The sequence below is a fragment of the Salvelinus sp. IW2-2015 genome, linkage group LG6.2, assembly GCF_002910315.2.
Source record: "Salvelinus sp. IW2-2015 linkage group LG6.2, ASM291031v2, whole genome shotgun sequence".
In the NCBI taxonomy this organism is placed as follows: Eukaryota; Metazoa; Chordata; class Actinopteri; order Salmoniformes; family Salmonidae; genus Salvelinus; species Salvelinus sp. IW2-2015.
In genome coordinates, this window is record NC_036846.1 from 3,019,369 (window position 1) to 3,039,871 (window position 20,503).

At 43.2% G+C, this 20,503-nt stretch overlaps 1 protein-coding gene across 2 annotated transcripts in view; it reads left to right on the top strand.

Moving 5' to 3' along the window:
- Nucleotides 1–20,503, top strand: part of dlg3 (discs, large homolog 3 (Drosophila)) — a 129,676-nt gene that overhangs the window by 26,188 nt on the left and 82,985 nt on the right. For both annotated transcript variants that reach the window (XM_070444188.1, XM_070444189.1), the window contains exon 4: nucleotides 8,907–9,020. In XM_070444188.1, coding sequence (XP_070300289.1) covers nucleotides 8,907–9,020 — 114 coding nt within the window. The remainder of the gene's footprint in view (nucleotides 1–8,906; nucleotides 9,021–20,503) is intronic.

The window sequence follows — 20,503 nt, forward strand, 5'->3', positions numbered from 1 at the left end:
CTTTGTCATTATGGGGTGTTGTGGGTAGATTGATGAGAAAAAACAAATGTAATAAATTTTAGAATAAGGCTGTAATGTAAGAAAAAGTCAAGGGGTCTGAATATTTTCCGAATGCACTGTAGGTAAACCAGAGGGTTGGTCAAATTGTTTTCTGGGTACGGGCTGTTGCCTTCAGCATTATGAGCTCAAATACAGGAGCAAGAGGCTATAGTTGGGCTTGCCTTTTTTGTATTTTGGTTTTTGTACAGTTGAAGTTGGAAGTTTACATACACTTAGGTTGGAGTCATTAAAACTCGTTTTTCAACCACTCCACAAATTTCTTGTTAACAAACTATAGTTTTGGCAAGTCGGTTAGGACAGAAGTAATTTTTCCAACAATTGTTTACAGACAGATGATTTCACTTATAATTCACTGTATCACATTTCCAGTGGGTCAGAAGTTTACATACACTAAGTTGACTGTGCCTTTAAACAGCTTGGAAAATTCCAGAAAATGATGTCATGGCTTGAGAAGCTTCTGATAGCCTAATTGACATCATTTGAGTCAATTGGATGTGTACCTGTGGATGTATTTCAAGGCCTACATTCAAACTCAGGAAAATCAAAAGAAATCAGCCAAGACCTCAGAAAAAAATTGTAGACCTACAGAAGTCTGGTTCATCCTTGGGAGCAATTTCCAAATGCCTGAAGGTACCACGTTCATCTGTACAAACAATAGCCCGCAAATATAAACACCATGGGACCACGCAGTTGTCATACCGCTCAGGAAGGAGACACATTCTGTCTCCTAGAGATGAACGTACTTTGGTGCGAAAAGTGCAAATCAATCCCAGAACAACAGCAAAGGACCTTGTGAAAATGCTGGAGGAAACAGGTACAAAAGTATCTATATCCACAGTAAAACGAGTCCTATATCGACATAACCTGAAAGGACGCTCAGCAAGGAAGAAGCCACTGCTCCAAATCCACCATAAAAAAACCAGACTATGGTTTGCAACAAAGATCGTACTTTTTGGAGAAATGTCTCTGGGTCTGCCATCATTATGTTTGGAGGAAAAAGGGGAGGCTTGCAAGCCGAAGAACACCATCCCAACCGTGAAGCACGGGGGTGCAGCATCAATGTTGTAGGGGTGCTTTGCTGCAGGAGGGACTGGTGCACTTCACAAAATAGATGGATCATGAGGCAGGAAAATTATGTGGATATATTGAAGCAACATCTCAAGACATCAGTCAGGAAGTTAAAGCTCTGGTCGCAAATGGGTCTTCCAAATGGACAATGACCCCAAGCCATACTTCCAAAGTTGTGGCAAAATGGCTTAAGGAGAACAAAGTCAAGTATTGGGAGTGGCCATACAAAAGCCCTGACCTCAATCCTATAGAAGATTTTGTGGGCAGAACTGAAAAAGCATGTGCGAGCAAGGAGGCCTACAAACCTGACTCAGTTACACCAGCTCTGTCAGGAGGAAATGGGCCAAAATTCACCCAACTTATTGTGGGAAGCTTGTGGAAGGCTACCCGACACGTTTGATCCAAGTTAAACAATTTAAAGGTAATGCTACCAAATATCTTAAAGATTGTATGTAAACTTCTGCCCCACTGGGAATGTGATGAAAGAAATAAAAGCTGAAATAAATCATTCTCTCTACTATTATTCTGACATTTCACATTCTTAAAATAAAGTGGTGATCCTAACTGACCTAAGACAGGGGGGGGGGGGTGTTATAGTCATCAATTGAAATTCCAAAATTACACTGATTTGCCCTAAGGGGATGCTATAGTAATCAACTGAAATTCCAAACTTTTGATCAAGCATATCTCCTGTCTCGTTTTGAGCTATTGTCATGAAATTTGGTTAATATATGCAGCCCCTCATGAGCAGCAAGTTTTTCATAAGGACCTATAAGCTCCGCCCTTTAGTTTTTCTGCTAATTCGACTTTTTGTCCCCACCAAACTTTTAACAAGCATATCTCCTGCCCTGTTTGAGCTACATTCATGTAATTTGGACATATATGCATCTCCTTATGAGAAGTTTCCCACAATGACCTATATAATTTCAGTACTTATTTTCACACTTACACGCGCACCACTAGTATACAGTATACGGTAAATAGAAATTATATTTTATTCCTCCATATTAATACAAAAACTAGTAACTAGTTGTTTGACAAAGTCCTTATTTCATAAAGATAATATATATATATATATATTAAAGAACAATTATGACATCTTTAGACTCCTTGGGGTCAAAATGTACCCCTCTTGGTGCTTTTGTGGTTAATGCTCATTATTGTTCATTATTGTAACTTTTTTTATTACATTTATTGTAACATTATTGTTCATTTTTGTTACATTTGCATTCGTTATATTACTCCTCAAATTAATTTCAAATCACACTTCTTTTCATTGTTGACTACGAAATCAGAAACCATGGTTCATTGTGAGTAAAAAAAACAGACTAAAATATCATTGGGAAGGGGGATACTAGTCAGTTGTACAACTGAATGCATTCAGCTGAAATGTGTCTTCTGCATTTAACCCAACCCCTCTGAATCAGAGAGGTGCGGGGGGCTGCCATAATCGACATCCACGTCTTCGGCGCCCGGGGAACAGTGGGTCAACTGCCTTGCTCAGGGGCAGAACAACAGATTTTTACCTTGTCGGCTCGGGGATTCGCTCCAGCAACCTTTCGGTTACTGGCCCAACGCTCTAACCACTAGGCTACCTGCTGCCCCCATTGCTGGCATAAGCCTAATTAACATAAATGTGCATGCATTTGATAGTCTCAACTCAGACTTTTTTGCACGTACTTGATAATAAACTGAACAAAAACATAAACGCAACATATAAAGTGTTGGTCCCATGTTTCATGAGCTGAAATAAAGATCCCAAAAATCTTATTTCTCTCATATTTGGTGCACAAATTTGTTTACATCCCTGTTAGTGAGCATTTCTTCTTTGCCAAGATAATCCATCCACCTGACAGGTCTAGCATATCAAGAAGCTGATTAAACAGCATGATCATTACACAGGTGCACCTAAAAGGCCAATAAAAGGCCACTCTAAAATGTGCACAGTTTTGTCACAGAAGACAATATCACAGATGTCTCAAGTTTTGAGGGAGCGTGCAATTGGCATGCTGACTGCAAGAATGTCCACCAGAGCTGTTGCCGTAGAATTGAATGTTAATTTCTCCACCATAAGCCGCCGGTACATCCAGCTCCCCAGTGGGTGGGCATGGCTCCCAAGTGGTTGGGCCTATGCCCTCCCAGGCTCACCCATAGCTGCGCTCCTGCCCAGTCATGTTAAATCCATAGACTAGGGCCTAATGAATTTATTTCAATTGACTGATTTCCTTATATGAATTGTAACTCAGTAACATTGTTTAAATTGTTGCATGTTGCATTTTATATTTTTGTTCAGTATCATTTTAAGTGAGTCATCAAACAGTAAAGTAATTTCTATTGCCCTAATAGCATCTTACATGTCTACATASATACTTTTTGCATAGGTGTAAATGATTGACAACAATGGATCAATGGAAATATTTCACAGTCTATTCATTGACAACAAACATTGTTACTATCAGTATAGTCCAGCAAGACTACTATCATTATAAATGTCCCTAGTCTGCCCATAAAAACGAATCCTGCTTTATATCATTGTATCTCCCTATAAAGAAGTATAGTCCATTCACTAACATACCACCCATAGTCACTTATCAACTTTTAATTTCCAGCATGGGAAAAAATGTTATACATTTTTTTTCTCTTACTCGTACGTTGGAATAATTGTTACTAATTGACACAAGAAGGAGCGCTACATCATTTGTGAGGGACAACATGTTTACTGTAGACTTGTTTTGTCACCATGAAGATATGAATAATCTGCTTGGACTGGCCGACCAAGAAGTTAAGACAGAGCTTGACCTGAATTCGGCAAGTTTGCTGTATCCTGGGCACATGTACACATGACAGTCTTAAATCAGGTTGCAGAACAGTTAACTTGGCCTAAGACCCCTAGACTTAGCGAGTGCAACAATATTAGCAGGCTAGTTATTCGGTTTCGTAGCAAGTTCATGGCTGCTACTTGTTCACAAAAAGCTTAGTGTGTGTGACCCTACTGACTGGGAGTCAAGCCTGGAGAGAGGAACCTGATTCATTTGTTGAAGGTGTGTGCCTGAATGAATGGTTATAGAAAGATTCCATTCGCAGAATTTTAAAGCATTTGTTCTCTCTAGGAATTCCCATATGTACCTCCTAGCTTAAACTATTAAACCTTAATAGGTATACACTGTAGTGAACCAATCATTTTTCTGCCATAATCAGATTTTCATTTATTCAATGAATTACAGTCAGATTTAACGCTCACCTGACAGAAATCATTGTGCAAAATCTTCATCTCCTTGGCCCATGCCAAACACACACTGTAGTCACACGTCACAGCATGTCACAAGCTTTATCCAGAGACCTAGTGCCCCACCCATCATTCATCTGATACACCCTGGTGCTGCTTACAACTAAATCCTCCGCACATGTTCCCCAGCCCTCCCTCCCTGCATTACAGCTGGTCACCATGTCACTAGTACAGTGGAACTGTAGCTAATGTTACTAGTGACAGTGTTGAGGATTGGCTAGCCCAATCCCCAGCCCTTCCTCCGGCCTGGCCGGTGTGGGCTATATGTAGGGAGGCTGCAGCAGTGGGGGCTAGTGGATGGGAGAGCTCAGTGGCTGGCCAGTGAGGAGGCCCTAACAGTGGGGGCTAGTGGATGGGACAGCTCAGTGGCTGGCCAGTGAGGAGGCCCTAACATTGGGGGCTAGTGGATGGGACAGTTCAGTGGCTGGCCAGTGAGGATCCCCTAACAGTGGGGGCTAGTGGATGAGTTTCAAGAATTTGTCACATGCACAAGTACAGTGAAATGCCTTTCTTGCCAGCTCTAACCCAAACAATGTAATAATTTATAACAATGTAATACTAAAAATAACAAGGTAAAACAAAAACATATACAAATAAGAATAAGAAGAACACGATAAAGTAAGTAAGCATAGCATATACAGGGTCAGTTCCAGTACAATATTTACAATGTGCAAGGATACTGTAGTGAGGTAGATATTTATATTTTATATTTAACCTTTATTTAACTAGGCAAGTCAATTAAGAACAAATTCTTATTTACAATGACGGCCTACCCTGGCCAAGCCCATGACGACGCTGGTCCAATTGTGTGCCGCCCTATGGGACTCCRAATCACAACCGGTTGTGATACAGTCTGGAATCGAACCAGGGTCTGTAGTGACACCTCTAGCACTGAGATGCAGTGCCTTAGACCGCTGTGGCACTCGGGAGCCCTGTATAGGGGTAAGGTGACTAGACTAGGTGATAAACAGAGTACAGCAGCGTATATGATGATTGTATCTCAGTTGGTAGAGCATGGCACTTGCAACACCAGGGTTGTGGGTTTGATTCCCACAAGGCACCAGTATGGAAAAAAGTATGAAAATGTATGCACTCACTACTGTAAGTCGCTCTGGATAAGAGCGTCTGCTAAATGACTAAAATGTAAAAGTGTGTGTGTGTGTGTGTGTATAGAGTCAGTATAAATGTGTGTGCATATTATGTGTGTGAGAGCAAATGATGGAGTGAGTGTGTGTATGTGTGTTGGGATATCAGTGTGTGTAGTGTGTAGGGCCCTGTGAGTGTGCATAGACACAGTGCAAAGTAAGAATAAAATACAAAGGTCAACTCAGATAGTCCGTGTAGCTATTTAGCAGTCTTATGACATGGGGTTAGAAACTGTTCAGAGCCTGTTGATGTCAGACTTGATGAACCGGTACCGCTTGCCGTGCGGAAGCAGAGAGAACAATCAGTGGCTTGGGTGGTTGGAGTCTTAACGATTTTCCGACCCTTCCTTTCACACTACCTGATATAGAGGTCCTGGATGGCAGGCAGCTTGGCCCCAGTGATGTACTGGGCTGTCCGCACCACCCTATGTTGCGCCTTGCGATCGAGGGCGGTGCTGTTGCCATACCAAGCAGTGATGCAGCCAGTCAAGATGCTCTTAATGGTACAGCTGTAGAGCTTTTTGTGTATTGGAGGGCCCATGCCAAACCTTTTTAACCTCCTGAGGGAGAAGAGGCGCTGTCATGCATTTGTCACAACTGCGTGTGTGTGTGGACCATTTTAAGTCCTTAGTGATTTGGACACTGAGGAACTTGACCTGCTCCACGGCAGCCCCGTTGATGTAGGGAGCATGATCACACCCCTGTTCCCTGTAGTCCACGATCAGCTCCTTGGTCAGTGAGGAGGCCCTAGCAGTGGGGGCTAGTGAATGGGACAGCTCAGCTCAGTGGCTGGCCAGTGAGTAGGCCCTCATCAGCATTCGAGGCATGCTGTCACCTGTGTGGAGGATGGGAGGGAAAATAAATGAGTCTGCAAATTCACTGATTTGGTGCAGAGGCAAGTGAGGGGGATAATAGCTTCTGTAGAGATGGAATGAATGAAACTGGTTAAAAGAGGGGGATACTTGGGAGGAAGAGGCCTGATGGAAAAGTTGAATATATTAGGTTATTGTGCAAAGCTGAATCTAGTTTGGAGCTAAAATGTGATTCCAATGTCATACTTGTGTGATTTGGTCTATTTAGTTGTCATTACTTGTTATTTGAGTGTTCAAGTTTGAAATAGGAATGTTTCTAATGAATACTGCATGCTGTTTGTTGACTCATGATAAGTCATMCATAGACTCATCATTCAACCGTGCGTGCGTGTGCTTTTGCAGTGTGTTCGTGTGTGCTTGCGTCTGTGAGCACTGTTTGCGTGTGTGTGACTGCATTTGCGTGCATGTGTGCGTGGTATGCTTTCGTTTGTGTGTGTGTGATGAGTGAACGGCCAGTGTTGCCGAGGCTGTCCTCCTAGCTGCCATCATTAGACAGAGGGGTCAGCTGAGAGGGCAGGGGGCACCCTCAGCCCTGCTTGTGTCAGTTGACTTGCCTGTCAGCACTGCCATGTGGGAACAGAGCTGCCGAAGCAAAACTCCCTTATCATCTCCCTGATAACATATTCAGACCCATGCAGCGACACATCTACATGTTTGGTTAAAGTACGGAACAGCAATGACAAAACATCTACAAGCATTCATTTGAAATGTATTTATTCAGCCTTTATTTAACTAGGCAAGTCAGCTACGAACAGATTCTTATTTTACAATGGCGTCCTACCCCGGCCAAACCGTCCCCTAACCCGGACGACGCTGTGACAATTGTGCACTGCCCTATGGGACTCCCGATCACGGCCGGTTGTGATACAGCCCAGGATCGAACCAGGGTCTGTAGTGACACCTCTAGCACTGAGATGCAGTGCCTTAGAACGCTGCGCCACTCGGGAGCCCTTTTTACYGGACGACGGATGTGTTTAGCCTGCATGCTTCTATGAGTGTAGCGTGTCTATTATACACAGATCAGGACAAAGAACCTGCTGGCGCCTTGATCATCAATGCAATTTTGTCAAGCACTTTTTGTGACCTTGCGTCAGGCAGTCTAAGGCACTCCATGGCCTGTTCTAAAGGCTGCCCTCTGCTGTCTCTTAAGGGTCTGTGCGGGTTAAGCTGTGGCAATACACTCAACAGCTCAAAGGTAGGAAAAGCCTCCCTCTCTCTGTGTCAGATCTAACTGCCGCTTTGAATAATACATACGTAGTGTGTAAGAATCAATAGCTGCCAACGTCCTTACATCATTTCATACAGTTACAGTCTTTAGGCTACCAGTCTGTCCTGTATGAGCCTGGAACATAGTGATTACTCCTGCTCTCCTGTCACTAGGTATTGGTTGAGTTTTCATTTCTCTTCACTATGATCCCATTGTTTGTCATGTTTAGTAGATCTTTGACAGTCCAGTTTATACTCTGTCTTTTCTCCATTGGTTCTGCGGGGCACCGGTGACTGTTTGCACAACAAATATCAGTCAGTCAATGCTCGTTAGCAGAGAGGCCGACAGAAAGAGAGCCCAACGGCTGTGTTACTCAACCTGTTCCATCGCAGATGGATGTTGCCTTGATTCATTTTAAATGTTGCTACAACAATGGCCATGTATACGTGCACACCYATATCCTGTTATTATTTGGGATACTCAAGTATTCTGTTTTTGAGTGGATGCATATAAACATCCTATCCCGTTTACAATAACCCGAAATAAGCACGTATCCCAGTTTTGAGAAACCCGAATAAAATCCCTGGGATAGGCTGAACTTATACGGGATACTGTGGCATGTAAACTGTTGTTTTTCACAGTCTGCGCAAGCTGTTTCATATAGTATCACCAAGTGTGGACACTGACTGTAGGCCTCACATGTAGCCTATTATAATATTAACTCCTGCAGAATTAAGTGTTTCTCGGGAACAGGAGTGGAGAAATATGATACATTTATTTATTTAATCTTGAGGAAATGTGAATGCGTGCTTAGCTTTTTTTCCAGCGACATAAAAGCTGACAGTGTTTAACTCTCAACCAAAATATGCATCCAAGATGAACTAAAAAACTATCATAAACATGTTGGATCGTTTTCACAGCTTTTCATTTCCGTAAAACCGGTCGAGAGACTGATGTCATTTGGAAATTTTGCACTGAAAATCTCCCCGGTCCCTAAACATCTTTGCTCCGTGGGAGAGAAGCAGAAATGAAAGAGAACTTTACTGATGTCAACTATATTGTTGATGATGCATTCATTCTATCGATTTTTGACATTATTCTGGTAAGCAAGGCTTTATTTAGTGTTCTAGAGCATCAAGTAATGACCGAAGAGAAATTTCCTGTATCTAATTATAGAAAAGCTGACCTAGCATATAGCCTACCTAATGTCCGAAATGATAAGCAGAAAAATATTTGGATCTATTTCATCCTGTGTGTCCTTCCTACAGAACTCTGGTGAGGAGGAGGGAGTGTCGCGGGTACGAGTGACCACAAGGAGGAGCCCTCAGAAGGTGGAGCGTGTGTCGGTGCTGGTGAGCTGCTCCCACATCGAGACACCAAAGGTCAGTCACCCAGTGGTCAAATGAACGCTCCATAACGTAAAAGAGACCAAAAAAGTTTCACCCAATCAGTGTCTCTCTCGCATATCCTCTTTCAGCGTGCTCAACGAGTCGTCACAGGGCTGCCCTTAACGTCCCGAGACGTTTGTTATTTTTCATTAAGCTCAGTGACCTTATGAACATATTAATAATCAGAGGGCATTACAGCGCATGCATCACACGGACAGAACTATCCCAGCGACTCAAATCAGTGATATCAGTTGTGATGACATAACCACCACAGCCTTTAGTACAATTCATCCTATTGTTGATATGAGAATATTCAGAATTGTTGTAGATTTTGCTAATGTGGATTTCTGAAATTCGACATATATTTAGCATTTTCGATATTTGGGAAGGTTGAGGCTGAAGCATTGCTTAGTGTTTAACTCTCAAATAAGGAAGTGGCAAGCATGTTGACAGCTGTTTCAACTCAATATGTCAACACTGGGCAGATAATGGGGCCTGGTATTTCATGGTATTTAGCCTCTTGTAACTTGGCATGCTGTCATATTTTCAAATTTATGTTTGTCAGTTTAGACTATGTAAATCATGCATTGACAATATGATTATACTGTATATCACTGTCATTTGTAGTGGGTCACGATACCTTAGAATGCAGGGTTGTGACTCACCTGCTATCACACAGCCCCTGTGTCTGTCTGTCAGGGAAGGAGGGAGGGAAGGGCAGGCCTCCTGTCCATGTTCCCTACTACAACAGTACAGTACCATGGCATGCCTTGTTTTCACATGCCTTCCCAATCACAACATGCCCAGCGGCACATGGCAGCAGAATGCCCGCAGATGCTGGCTTTTCAGCTGAGCCGAGAACTAGTGCAAGGGGCGGGTGGAGGGGAGGGGGCTGCTGCCTGGGTTGAGACACGGTGATACAGGATCACTGTGCTCGTATGATAATGTAATATCTGCATAACACCACTGTGACAGTACAGTTAGACTCAATGGTGTTCAGTGAAGAGCTGGGTCTGGATAATATGGAGCTGGGTGTGTGTAGTGTTGAGTTCCTCTCTCTCGCATGGAGAGAGGGAGGGAGCCGAGGAGGTGGCAGGGTAGGGTAGGGATGGAGTGAATGAGCGAGCGAGGGAGGAATAGAGGGAGAGAGTGGGGGAGGATGGAGAGAGCGAGGCGAGGGCCGCTGCAGTGCAACYCGCAGTCAGAGCTGGAACGGACACCCAGAGCTCAGCCTTCCTCGGGTTGCCATGGAAACCACATTCCTCCTCCTGCCTGCATCCCTACAGACTGTTCTGACTCTCTTTCTCTCTCTCTCTTTTTCATTCCTTCTTTTGCATCTCTCTTTTATTCCCAGTCATACTATAGACACACCGATGCATATTAAAAGATGTACATCTACAAATTATGCTGTATTTAGCATGGATCACATGATTTAGATACATTGCTTTGCTGCAAATGCATAAATATACAGATGTGATTCTGCATTCTCATACATGGATACACACACTCGTCATTAATTCTCTCCATCTTTCTTTCTTTCTTCCCCCCTTCTTTTCTGCAGCATGCTCCAGTCATTGCATTTCTTCCCACTCACAAGGTGCCTATCTCTCTCCTGTGTCTTCTGCCATATTCTGTCACTTAGCACCCCCCACCCTCTGTCTCTCTGCTTCTAGTCTGTCTCCCCTCACCTCCCATTCATCTATCCCCCATCACAGCTTTCTCTGTGCCCTACACCTTACCTATCCAACWCCCCTACATCACATCACCACCGACAGTATTCTACTGACTCGCCATGTTCCTTATGTTTTCCTCCATCCCCTGTTTCCATCCCCCTTCTCTATCTTTCTTTATCTCTCTCCCTCCCTCTTTCTTTCTCTCTCTCTCTCTCTTACTCTCTCCCTCTCTTGCGCTCTCTATCTCTCGCTCCCTCTTTTGCTCCCTCCCTATCTCTCCTCTCGATCTCTCTCTCTTACTCTCTCCCTCGCTCCTCTCCGTCTATCTCTCTCTTATTTTCTCAATCTCTCCAACTACCTCACTCTCTCTCCCTCTATCATTATTCTATCAGTTGGATGTGCTGTGTTGGTGGAGCAGCTGTTCTCTGCCACTGTGGCCTATTAATAGGAGTCACAGCCGTGGAGCCTTTGTTTCCTGTCTCTGTGTTTCTGACAGCAAACTGTCGGCCTTCTGGCAGGTACTCTGGTTCTGTGTGTGTGTGTGTGTGTGTGTGTGTGTGTGTGTGTGTGTGTGTGTGTGTGTGTGTGTGTGTGTGTGTGTGTGTGTGTGTGTGTGTTAGCTCTACTAGCCCCAGTCATACCTCCACAGGTCAGAGTATTTCATCATGGACCCATTTCTTGTCTTATGTCAATTCCTCTGGATACATTCCTATTGACCATGTTGACAATATTTGCTGTATGGTTGTTCTTTTTCATGTTGCTGGGAAAATGATGTCTTGCTATATCCTTTTTCTTCTTCTGAGGAAACAGGTGGATAGTGTGCTGATGTAGAGATTCATCCTGAGAGAGACAGACCTGTGCCTCTAGCCATCTCCAAGCCTCTTTGCAGTTAATTAAGACAACAGGAGAGGATCAAGATGGGTTATGGTGTGACTGCTCCTTTAAGACAACAGGAGAGGATCAAGATGGGTTATGGTGTGACTGCTCCTTTAAGACAACAGGAGAGGATCAGGATGAGTTATGGTGTGACTATCCTTTAAGACAACAGGAGAGGATCAAGATGGGTTATGGTGTGACTGCTCCTTTAAGACAACAGGAGAGAATCGGGATGAGTTATGGTGTGACCGCTCCTTTAAGACAACAGGAGAGGATCAAGATGGGTTATGGTGTGACTGCTCCTTTAAGACAACAGGAGAGGATCAGGATGAGTTATGGTGTGACCGCTCCTTTAAGACAACAGGAGAGGATCAAGATGGGTTATGGTGTGACTGCTCCTTTAAGACAACAGGAGAGGAACAGGATGAGTTATGGTGTGACTGCTCCTTTAAGACAACAGAAGAGGATCAAGATGGGTTATGGTAGGGCTGTAGCAGTCAACGAAATTTCGTCTGCCGGTGATTGTCAAACAAATATCTGTCGGTGTCACGATAATTGGCCGTTAATTAACATAAACACATTTAGCATCTCCTGGCTTCCACTACAAGCCATTTTAAAAAGTATAATAAATCCATGTAATATAGCCTACACCTTCACAATAAATCCATTATTTATTTTAGACAGGTCTAAAGAAGCATGATGATACACCTTCACGAAATGTAGTCTGTTTCAGAAGACAATAACAGCAGACTCTTGAGTTGTCCTTATGTTAGGTCCTGATGTGGCTATGCCAAATGGCTGTGGGCTACACTAGTTCATTTAGCAGATTTGCTTATAATTCCGTGGCATTATTTTATATTATTTTATAGTATGAAGAATACTATTGAACAAAGCTGAATAAAATATAAATATTTTCTCCCAAACGATTTGAGGAAGTGCCCACAACACTATTCTGTGTTGAGCGGTTAACAAAGGAATAGGTACTCCTATATGCTTAATTTAGAGTTATTAATGTAACTTTGGTTGTTCTAAAAACGTTGGGCTATATGTTTTGATGTTTAATACATTGTAAGACTGCATGATGAGACATTAATGATGATTTTAAAAAAGTTCCTTGAAAAGCACGAGTTCTGCTTTTTTTTTGTGCAGGCTGTACACGCTCCAATAGTCTCTCATTCACAATTTGACAAGCACTTGGATTTCACGGTGGCATCCCCTTTGTGGCCGTAATGCACCCTAAAGAAATCCATGCCTTTTGCGGCCTGGAGTGCTGCGTTGTGCCCTTCTCCCTGAGTGTGCTGCACAACCCAAAGCGTCTCTCACTCACACGGCTCTCAGTCACGTGATTGGGTCTTTCTCACAGGCTAAAAGTTAAGACAGACACATCGGGACGCAGCTGCATGTGTCCTTATCCAATTTCMAGGTGCATACTGAAGATATTGGAAGAACTGTCCACATTTACATTTCGTCAGCCAACAAGATGAGTAGGCCTAACAAACAGCAAAAGCGCTAGCCTATGTCAATCTACTATCTTCCATAGTACAAAAGTCAACCTATTCTTTTCTGTGCAAGAAATAAATATTCCAAACATAGTCTGGGACAGTTGTGGGATGTGATAGATCCCAGATTAATACAACCACTAGCATCAAAACATATTTTTTATGGAATGTGGCTGACTCAACAGATCAGAATGTTTAGCTTAAAATGTTGATAAACTATTAGGCTATTTCTTCACATTATAAGTGCAGCAATGCATACATGGTAGTAGGCTATAAGCACGGATGTTCCATTAGTGGAAAACACCATTATCAAAAGTGAACGCAAATGCGATTGTTATTATTTTATTATAAAGGTGCATTTTTATGGCCAAAATTTTCTTCCCAAAACTTGAAACTCACATGCTGCTTATATATGCCAGTTAGGCTCTACACCCCTTGTAAAGCAGATTAATATGCTGCATTTTAAGAAGTTATTTGTTCTCTTTTTAGTTGTGACACAAACCTTATTAAAACATATAGGCCTATGGGCTAGGCTACATGAGGTGTGTGACTATTTCAAACAATTCGCAAAAAAAGGCATTGTTTCTTATGCTGGGCATCATTCACAAGTCATAATATATAATTCACAAGTGATAGGCTAATATTGTCACCCATCAGACTAATCTTGATTTAATCTTGTATTTACAAATACTAAATAAAAATGTGTGACATTTGTTTTGATTTAGAATGAACCATTATCATGCACCTGTATCAAACGGGTGCAGCAGGAAAAAATACATGTCATCTATATACTTAAATAGCGAATGGAGAACGCTTTTCCCTGTGGTTTATTTTCATGCCAGCCAGTTAGGCTATACTCCTTGTTGTAAATATAAGCAATGTGCTTAATATTAGGAAAGTTGAGAAATAAATATAGTAGGCCGAGCCTATAGGAAGCTGATGGGACCCTCTTTTTAATAGAGGCCATCAATCTGTTTTCTCCTGCATTTGCATTGCCTATAGAAATGTTGCGCAACATGAGCTCATGGGCTCTCATAAAGTGTTTGATTAGATTTTCGATTAGATTTTCATTGATATCAGAATGATTAGAGGGACAATAGAGTGCTGAGTATCAGGCAGTTAGCAAGTTCGGTAAGCTACTAATGACCATCAGCAGCATCAGAGCTTGGAGAAGCCTAATTACCGTGACTAAACGGTCATGTGGAATTTGACTGCCTTCATGACTCATGACCGCCGGTTTGGCGATAATACGGTCACCGCAACAGCCCTAGGATAGGGTGTGACTGCTCCTTTAAGACAGCTTCTTCGTCCTCTCTACTTACATGGGCATGCATCCTGTCAGGTGACCAGGGAGTAGTCACATTGCTTCTCAGAGAGTGCATAGAAATGACCGAAATGCTCTTACACATGCTGTGTGTGCAGGGGGTGAGGGGTGATAATGGTGATGTTTGGGGGTGTGGGTGTGTGTGTGTGTGTGTGTGTGTGTGTGTGTGTGTGTGTGTGTGTGTGTGTGTGTGTGTTGGGTCTTCAAGGTGGGTTCATGTAATGGGGGATGTGAGAGCTAGGTGACAATAGGCTGACAGACAGATGTGGGGGGTGCTGTGAGGTGGGATCTGCTGTAGCCCTCCCATAAGCCAGAGTAAAATGCCCTCCTTTAACACCCCGGCCATCCTACAATCTAAGCTTGATGCCCTCAATCTCACACAAATGATCAATGAACCTACCAGGTACAACCCCAAATCTGTAAACACGGACACCCTCATTGATATCATCCTAACCAACTTGCCCTCCAAATACACCTCTGCTGTCTTCAACCAAGATCTCAGCTTAAAGCACGGCTGGCCATGCTTTCCACTTGGCTACCCCTACCCCGGTCAACAGCCCTGCACCTCCCACAGCAACTCCCCCAAGCCTCCTCCATTTCTCCTTCACCCAAATCCAGATAGATGATGTTCTGAAAGAGCTGCAAAATCTGGACCCCTACAAATCAGCTGGGCTAGACAATCTGGACCCTCTCTTTCTAAAATGATCTGCCAAAATTGTTGCAACCCCTATTACTAGCCTGTTCAACCTCTCTTTCGTATCGTCTGAGATTCCCAAAGATTGGAAAGCTGCCGCGGTCATCTCCCTCTTCAAAGGGGGAGACACTCTAGACCCAAACTGCTACAGACCTATATCTATCCTACCCTGCCTTTCTAAGATCTTCGAAAGCCAAGTTAACAAACAGATCACGGAACATTTCGAATCCCACCGTACCTTCTCCGCTATGCAATCTGGTTTCAGAGCTGGTCATGGGTACACCTCAGCCATGCTCAATGTCCTAAACGATATCATAACCGCCATCGATAAGAGACAATACTGTGCAGCCGTATTCATCGACCTTACCAAGGCATTCGACTCTGTCAATCACCACATTCTTATTGGCAGACTCAACAGCCTTGGTTTCTCAAATGACTGCCTTGCCTGGTTCACCAACTACTTCTCTGTTTGAGTTCAGTGTGTCAAATCGGAGGGCCTGTTGCCCGGACGTCTGGCAGTCTCTATGGGGGTGCCACAGGGTTCAATTTTCGGGCCGACTCTCTTCTCTGTATACATCAATGATGTCGCTCTTGCTGCTGGTGATTCTCTGATCCACCACTACGCAGACGACACCATTCTGTATACTTCTGGCCCTTCTTTGGACACTGTGTTAACTAACCTCCAGACGAGCTTCAATGCCATACAACTCTCCTTCCATGTCCTCCAACTGCTCTTAAATGCAAGTAAAACTAAATGCTCTTCAACCGATGGCTGCCCGCACCTGCCCGCCCATCCAGCATCACTACTCTGGACGGTTCTGACTTAGAATATGTGGACAACTACAAATACCTAGGTGTCTGGTTAGACTGTAAACTCTCCTTCCAAACTCACATTAAGCATCTCCCATCCAAAATTAAATCTAGGTACTGCTTCCTATTTCGCAACAAAACATCCTTCACTCATGCTGCCAAACATACCCTCATAAAACTGACCATCCTACCGATCCTTGATTTTGGCAATGTCATTTACAAAATAGCCAAACACTCAACACTCTACTCAACAAACTGGATGCAGTCTATCACAGTGCCATCCGTTTTGACACCAAAGCCCCATATACTACCCACCACTGCGACCTGTACGCTGTCGTTGGCTGGCCCTCGCTTCATACTCGTCGCCAAACCCACTGGCTCCAGGTCATCTACAAGTCTTTGCTAGGTAAAGCCCCGCCTTATCTCAGCTCACTGGTCACCATAGCAGCACCCACCCGTAGCACGCTCTCCAGCAGGTATATTTCACTGGTCGCCCCCAAAGCCAATTCCTCCTTTGGCCGCCTTTCCTTCCAGTTCTCTGCTGCCAATGACTGGAATGAACTGCAAAAATCACTGAAGCTGGAGACCCATATCTCCCTCACTAAATTTAAGCACCAGCTGTCAGAACAGCTCACAGATCACTGCACCTGTACATAGCCCATCCAACTACCTCATCCCCATACTGTAGTTATTTATTTATCTTGCTCCTTTGCACCCCAGTATCTCTACTTGCACATTCATCTTTTGCACATCTATCACTCTCGTGTTTAATTGCTATCTTGTAATTACTTCGCCACCATATTGCCTTATCTTACCTCATTTGCACACACTGTATATAGACTTTTTCTAATGTCTTATTGACTATATCTTTGTTTATTCCATGTGTAACTTTGTGTCGAACTGCTTTGCTTTATCTTGGCCAGGTCGCATTTGTAAATGAGAACTTGTTCTCAACTAGCCTACCTGGTTAAATAAAGGTTAAATAAAATAAAATAAAAACTATTCGCTTCTAGACATTTCTATCCCCKAAATGTATCCTGCTATAAAGATAAAAGAGTGATTCATTGTCATGTTGGATATTTCTTATTTCAATGATATATAGGTAACTACCAAAATAAAGGAAACACCAACATAAAGTGTTTTAGTAGTGTGTTGGGCCACCACGAGCCAGAATAGCTTCAATACACCTTGGCATAGATTCTACAAGTGTCTGGATCTCTGTTGGAGGGATGCAACACAGGCATCAGGCGCCGCTCCATAATCTCCCATAAGTGTTCAATTGGGTTGAGACAGCCATGGTTTACATTGTTTTCATGCTCATCAAACCATTCAGGAACCACTCGTGCCCTGTGGATGGGGACATTGTCATATGGAGGCATAGGCAAAATAATGGCCTGCCCAGCATTTTTATACATGACCCTAAGATTGATGGGATTTGAATTGCTTAATTAACTCAATATACTTTGTATCCCTCATTTAATCAAGTGTTTCCATTATTTTGGCAATTACCTGTACCTCTCAGTATAAAACAATTACAAAATAATCTTTACAGATGTTCCATCTCAGTTGAAACGCCCCTTTGTGTAAGTGTTTTGTAGATGTCCTACTTGACTCTTATAAACTAAGGAGAACCCAGAGCAACGTCTTGTCAGTTGACAGTGAACACATTTCGCTTTTGGAAATTAGTCTCAGAGCAAGCATCTGTTCCCAGATGCATCTGAGCCCTCACTGTGTGAGTAGGACTGCACTAGGATATGGACCCAGATGCTGCCACTATTAGTATAGTATACTGCTATACACACTATTCTCAAGCCTTAATGACGAGTAAAGCATTTTATTGAAATGACTTTATATCCAATGCATCAGTAAGAATATTCTTAAAAGAACATGCATCCATTCTACTTTATAAGCTAATATAGTACACACTATGCCATGTTGGAGACCATTTCTTGGTCTGATTTGCCATTGGTAACCTCGTGTAGCTCTGTTCCCTTCTTTCTTCCTTTCCCTCTCTCTCTCTCTCTCTCTCATTCCATTTCCCTGTACTGCTTATACAGAGACTACTGGTCATTGATTGGTTCTGACTTAGGAGACCTAGCAAAACATTTTATATTTCATATTACATCATTTGTGAAGGAGTAGGATTATTTTTCTCAGAGGTACTAGAAACGCACACATGCACACGCACACTCACACATACACTGCATTCGGAAAGTATTCAGACTTTTTCCACATTTTGTTACGTTACAGCCTTATTCTGAAATGGATTAAATAGTTTTTCCCCCCTCATCAATTTACACACAATACCCCATGATGACAAGGCAAAAATTGTTTTTTATACATTTTTGCTAATTTATAAAAAATAAAAATAATAGTAATGGAAACATCACATTTACATAAGTATTCAGACGCTTTACTCAGAACTTTGTTGAAGCACCTTTGGCAGCGATTAAAGCCTTGAGTCGTCTTGGGTATGACGCTACAAGCTTGGCACACCTGTATTTGGGGAGTTTCTCCCATTCTTCTCTGCAGATCCTCTCAAGCTCTGTCAGGTTGGATGGGGAGCGTCGTTGCACAGATATTTTCAGGTCTCTCCAGAGATGTTCGATTGGGTTCAAGTCCGGGCTCTGGCTGGGCCACTCAAGGACATTCAGAGACTTGTCKCGAAGCCACTCCTGCGTTGTCTTGGCAGTGTGCTTAGGGTCGTTGTTCTGTTGGAAGGTGAACCTTCGCCCCAGTCTGAGGTCCTGAGCGCTCTGGAGCAGGTTTTCATCAAGGATCTCTCTGTACTTTGCTCCGTTCATCTTTCCCTCGATCCTGACTAGTCTCCCAGTCCCTGCTGCTGAAAAACATCCCCACTGCATGATGCTGCCACCACCATGCTTCACCGTAGGGATGGTGCCAGGTTTCCTCAAGACGTGACACTTGGCATTCAGGCCAAAGAGTTCAATCTTGGTTTCATCAGACCAGAGAATCTTGTTTCTCATGGTCAGAGTCTTTAGGTGCCTTTTGGCAAACTCCAAGCGGGCTGTCATGTGTCTTTTACTGAGGATTGGCTTCCGTCTGGCCACTCTACCATTAAGGCCTGATTGGTGGAGTGCTGCAGAGATGGTTGTCCTTCTGGAAGGTTCTCCCATCTTCACAGAGGAACTCTGGAGCTCTGTCAGAGTGACCTTTTAGTTCTTGGTCACCTCCCTGACCAAGGCCCTTCTCCCCCGATTGCTCTTCCATTTAAGAATGATGGAGTCCACTGTGTTCTTGGCGACCTTCGTTGCTGCAGACATTTTTTGGTACCCTTACCCAGATCTGTGCCTCGACACAATCCGGTATCGGAGCTCTACGGACAATTCCTTTGACTTCATGACTTGGTTTTTGCTCTGACATGCACTGTCAACTGTGGGACCTTATATAGACAGCTGTGTGCCTTTCCAAATCATGTCCAATCAATTGAATTTACCACAGGTGCACTCCAAGTTGTAGGAACATCTCAAGGATGATCAATTGAAACAGGATGCACCTGAGCTCACTTTCGAGTCTCATAGCAAAGGGTCTGAATACTTTTTTTGTAATTAAATGTGCAAAAATGTCTAAAAACCTGTCATTATAGGGTATTGTGTGTAGATTKATGTGGTGAAAAAAATWATTGTATCTATTTTAGAAGAAGGCTGTAACGTAACAAAATGTAGAAAAAGTAAATTGTCTGAGTACTTTCCGAATGCACTGTATAGGCAGTCTGTTTCTTTCCGGCTCTCCATTCATCTCTCCTGCCTGTACTGTATCCATCCATTTTCATTCCCTCTGTCATATGTTGCCTTTTATACTGCAAACCCCCTCGCTGCATACCGCTGGACGTTAAATATGATGCAGACGATAGGTAAGAGAGARGGAGAGGCAGAGAGAGGATGGTTCCAACATGTGCTCGGTCATGTGTGCCATGATGGATTTGCTTGCAACGTCTTTTCAAGCCACCGCCTTCAAGCACCGCCTTCAAGCTGTGATTGGCTTTGACTGCATCTTCGTATCCGAGATGGGAGTTCTCAGTGGCCCCTCGCTCTGTAAAAAAATGCTAAAGTTCCCCCTTCTTTCTGCTCCGCTTGCAGAATCTCCATAAGTTACAGGAATAGAATATCATGATAATGAAGTGAGTTACTGTTGCGTGTAATTAAGTGGCTGAGCCTGCTGTTGGTGCCTCCTGGTAGGGCTGCAGAGGCATAGTGTGTACTGACTGTAAGCACTCACTCAGATACACACACACACACACATTGATACAAATGCATACTCTGTTTTATGTCCCCAGACACACACCAAGATGCGTACTCTTAGATGTTCATTATGTGTACCCTCGAATGTACTCTTTTCATAGATAGTGTCTCCCTCTCTCACAGCAGACACTCATATGTAAATATAGCCACTATCTTCTCCCACAGACAGACACACCCAGTTCCATCTCCCTACCACATTTCATTAATAATGCACAGATGCAGGGCTTTAATGCCGACACTGTAACACACACACAGACACACACACACACACACACCAGTTATCCAAAAGACAGACCTTCAACCTCAGTGTCTGTTCGATGGAGCTCTGATCAACACTTA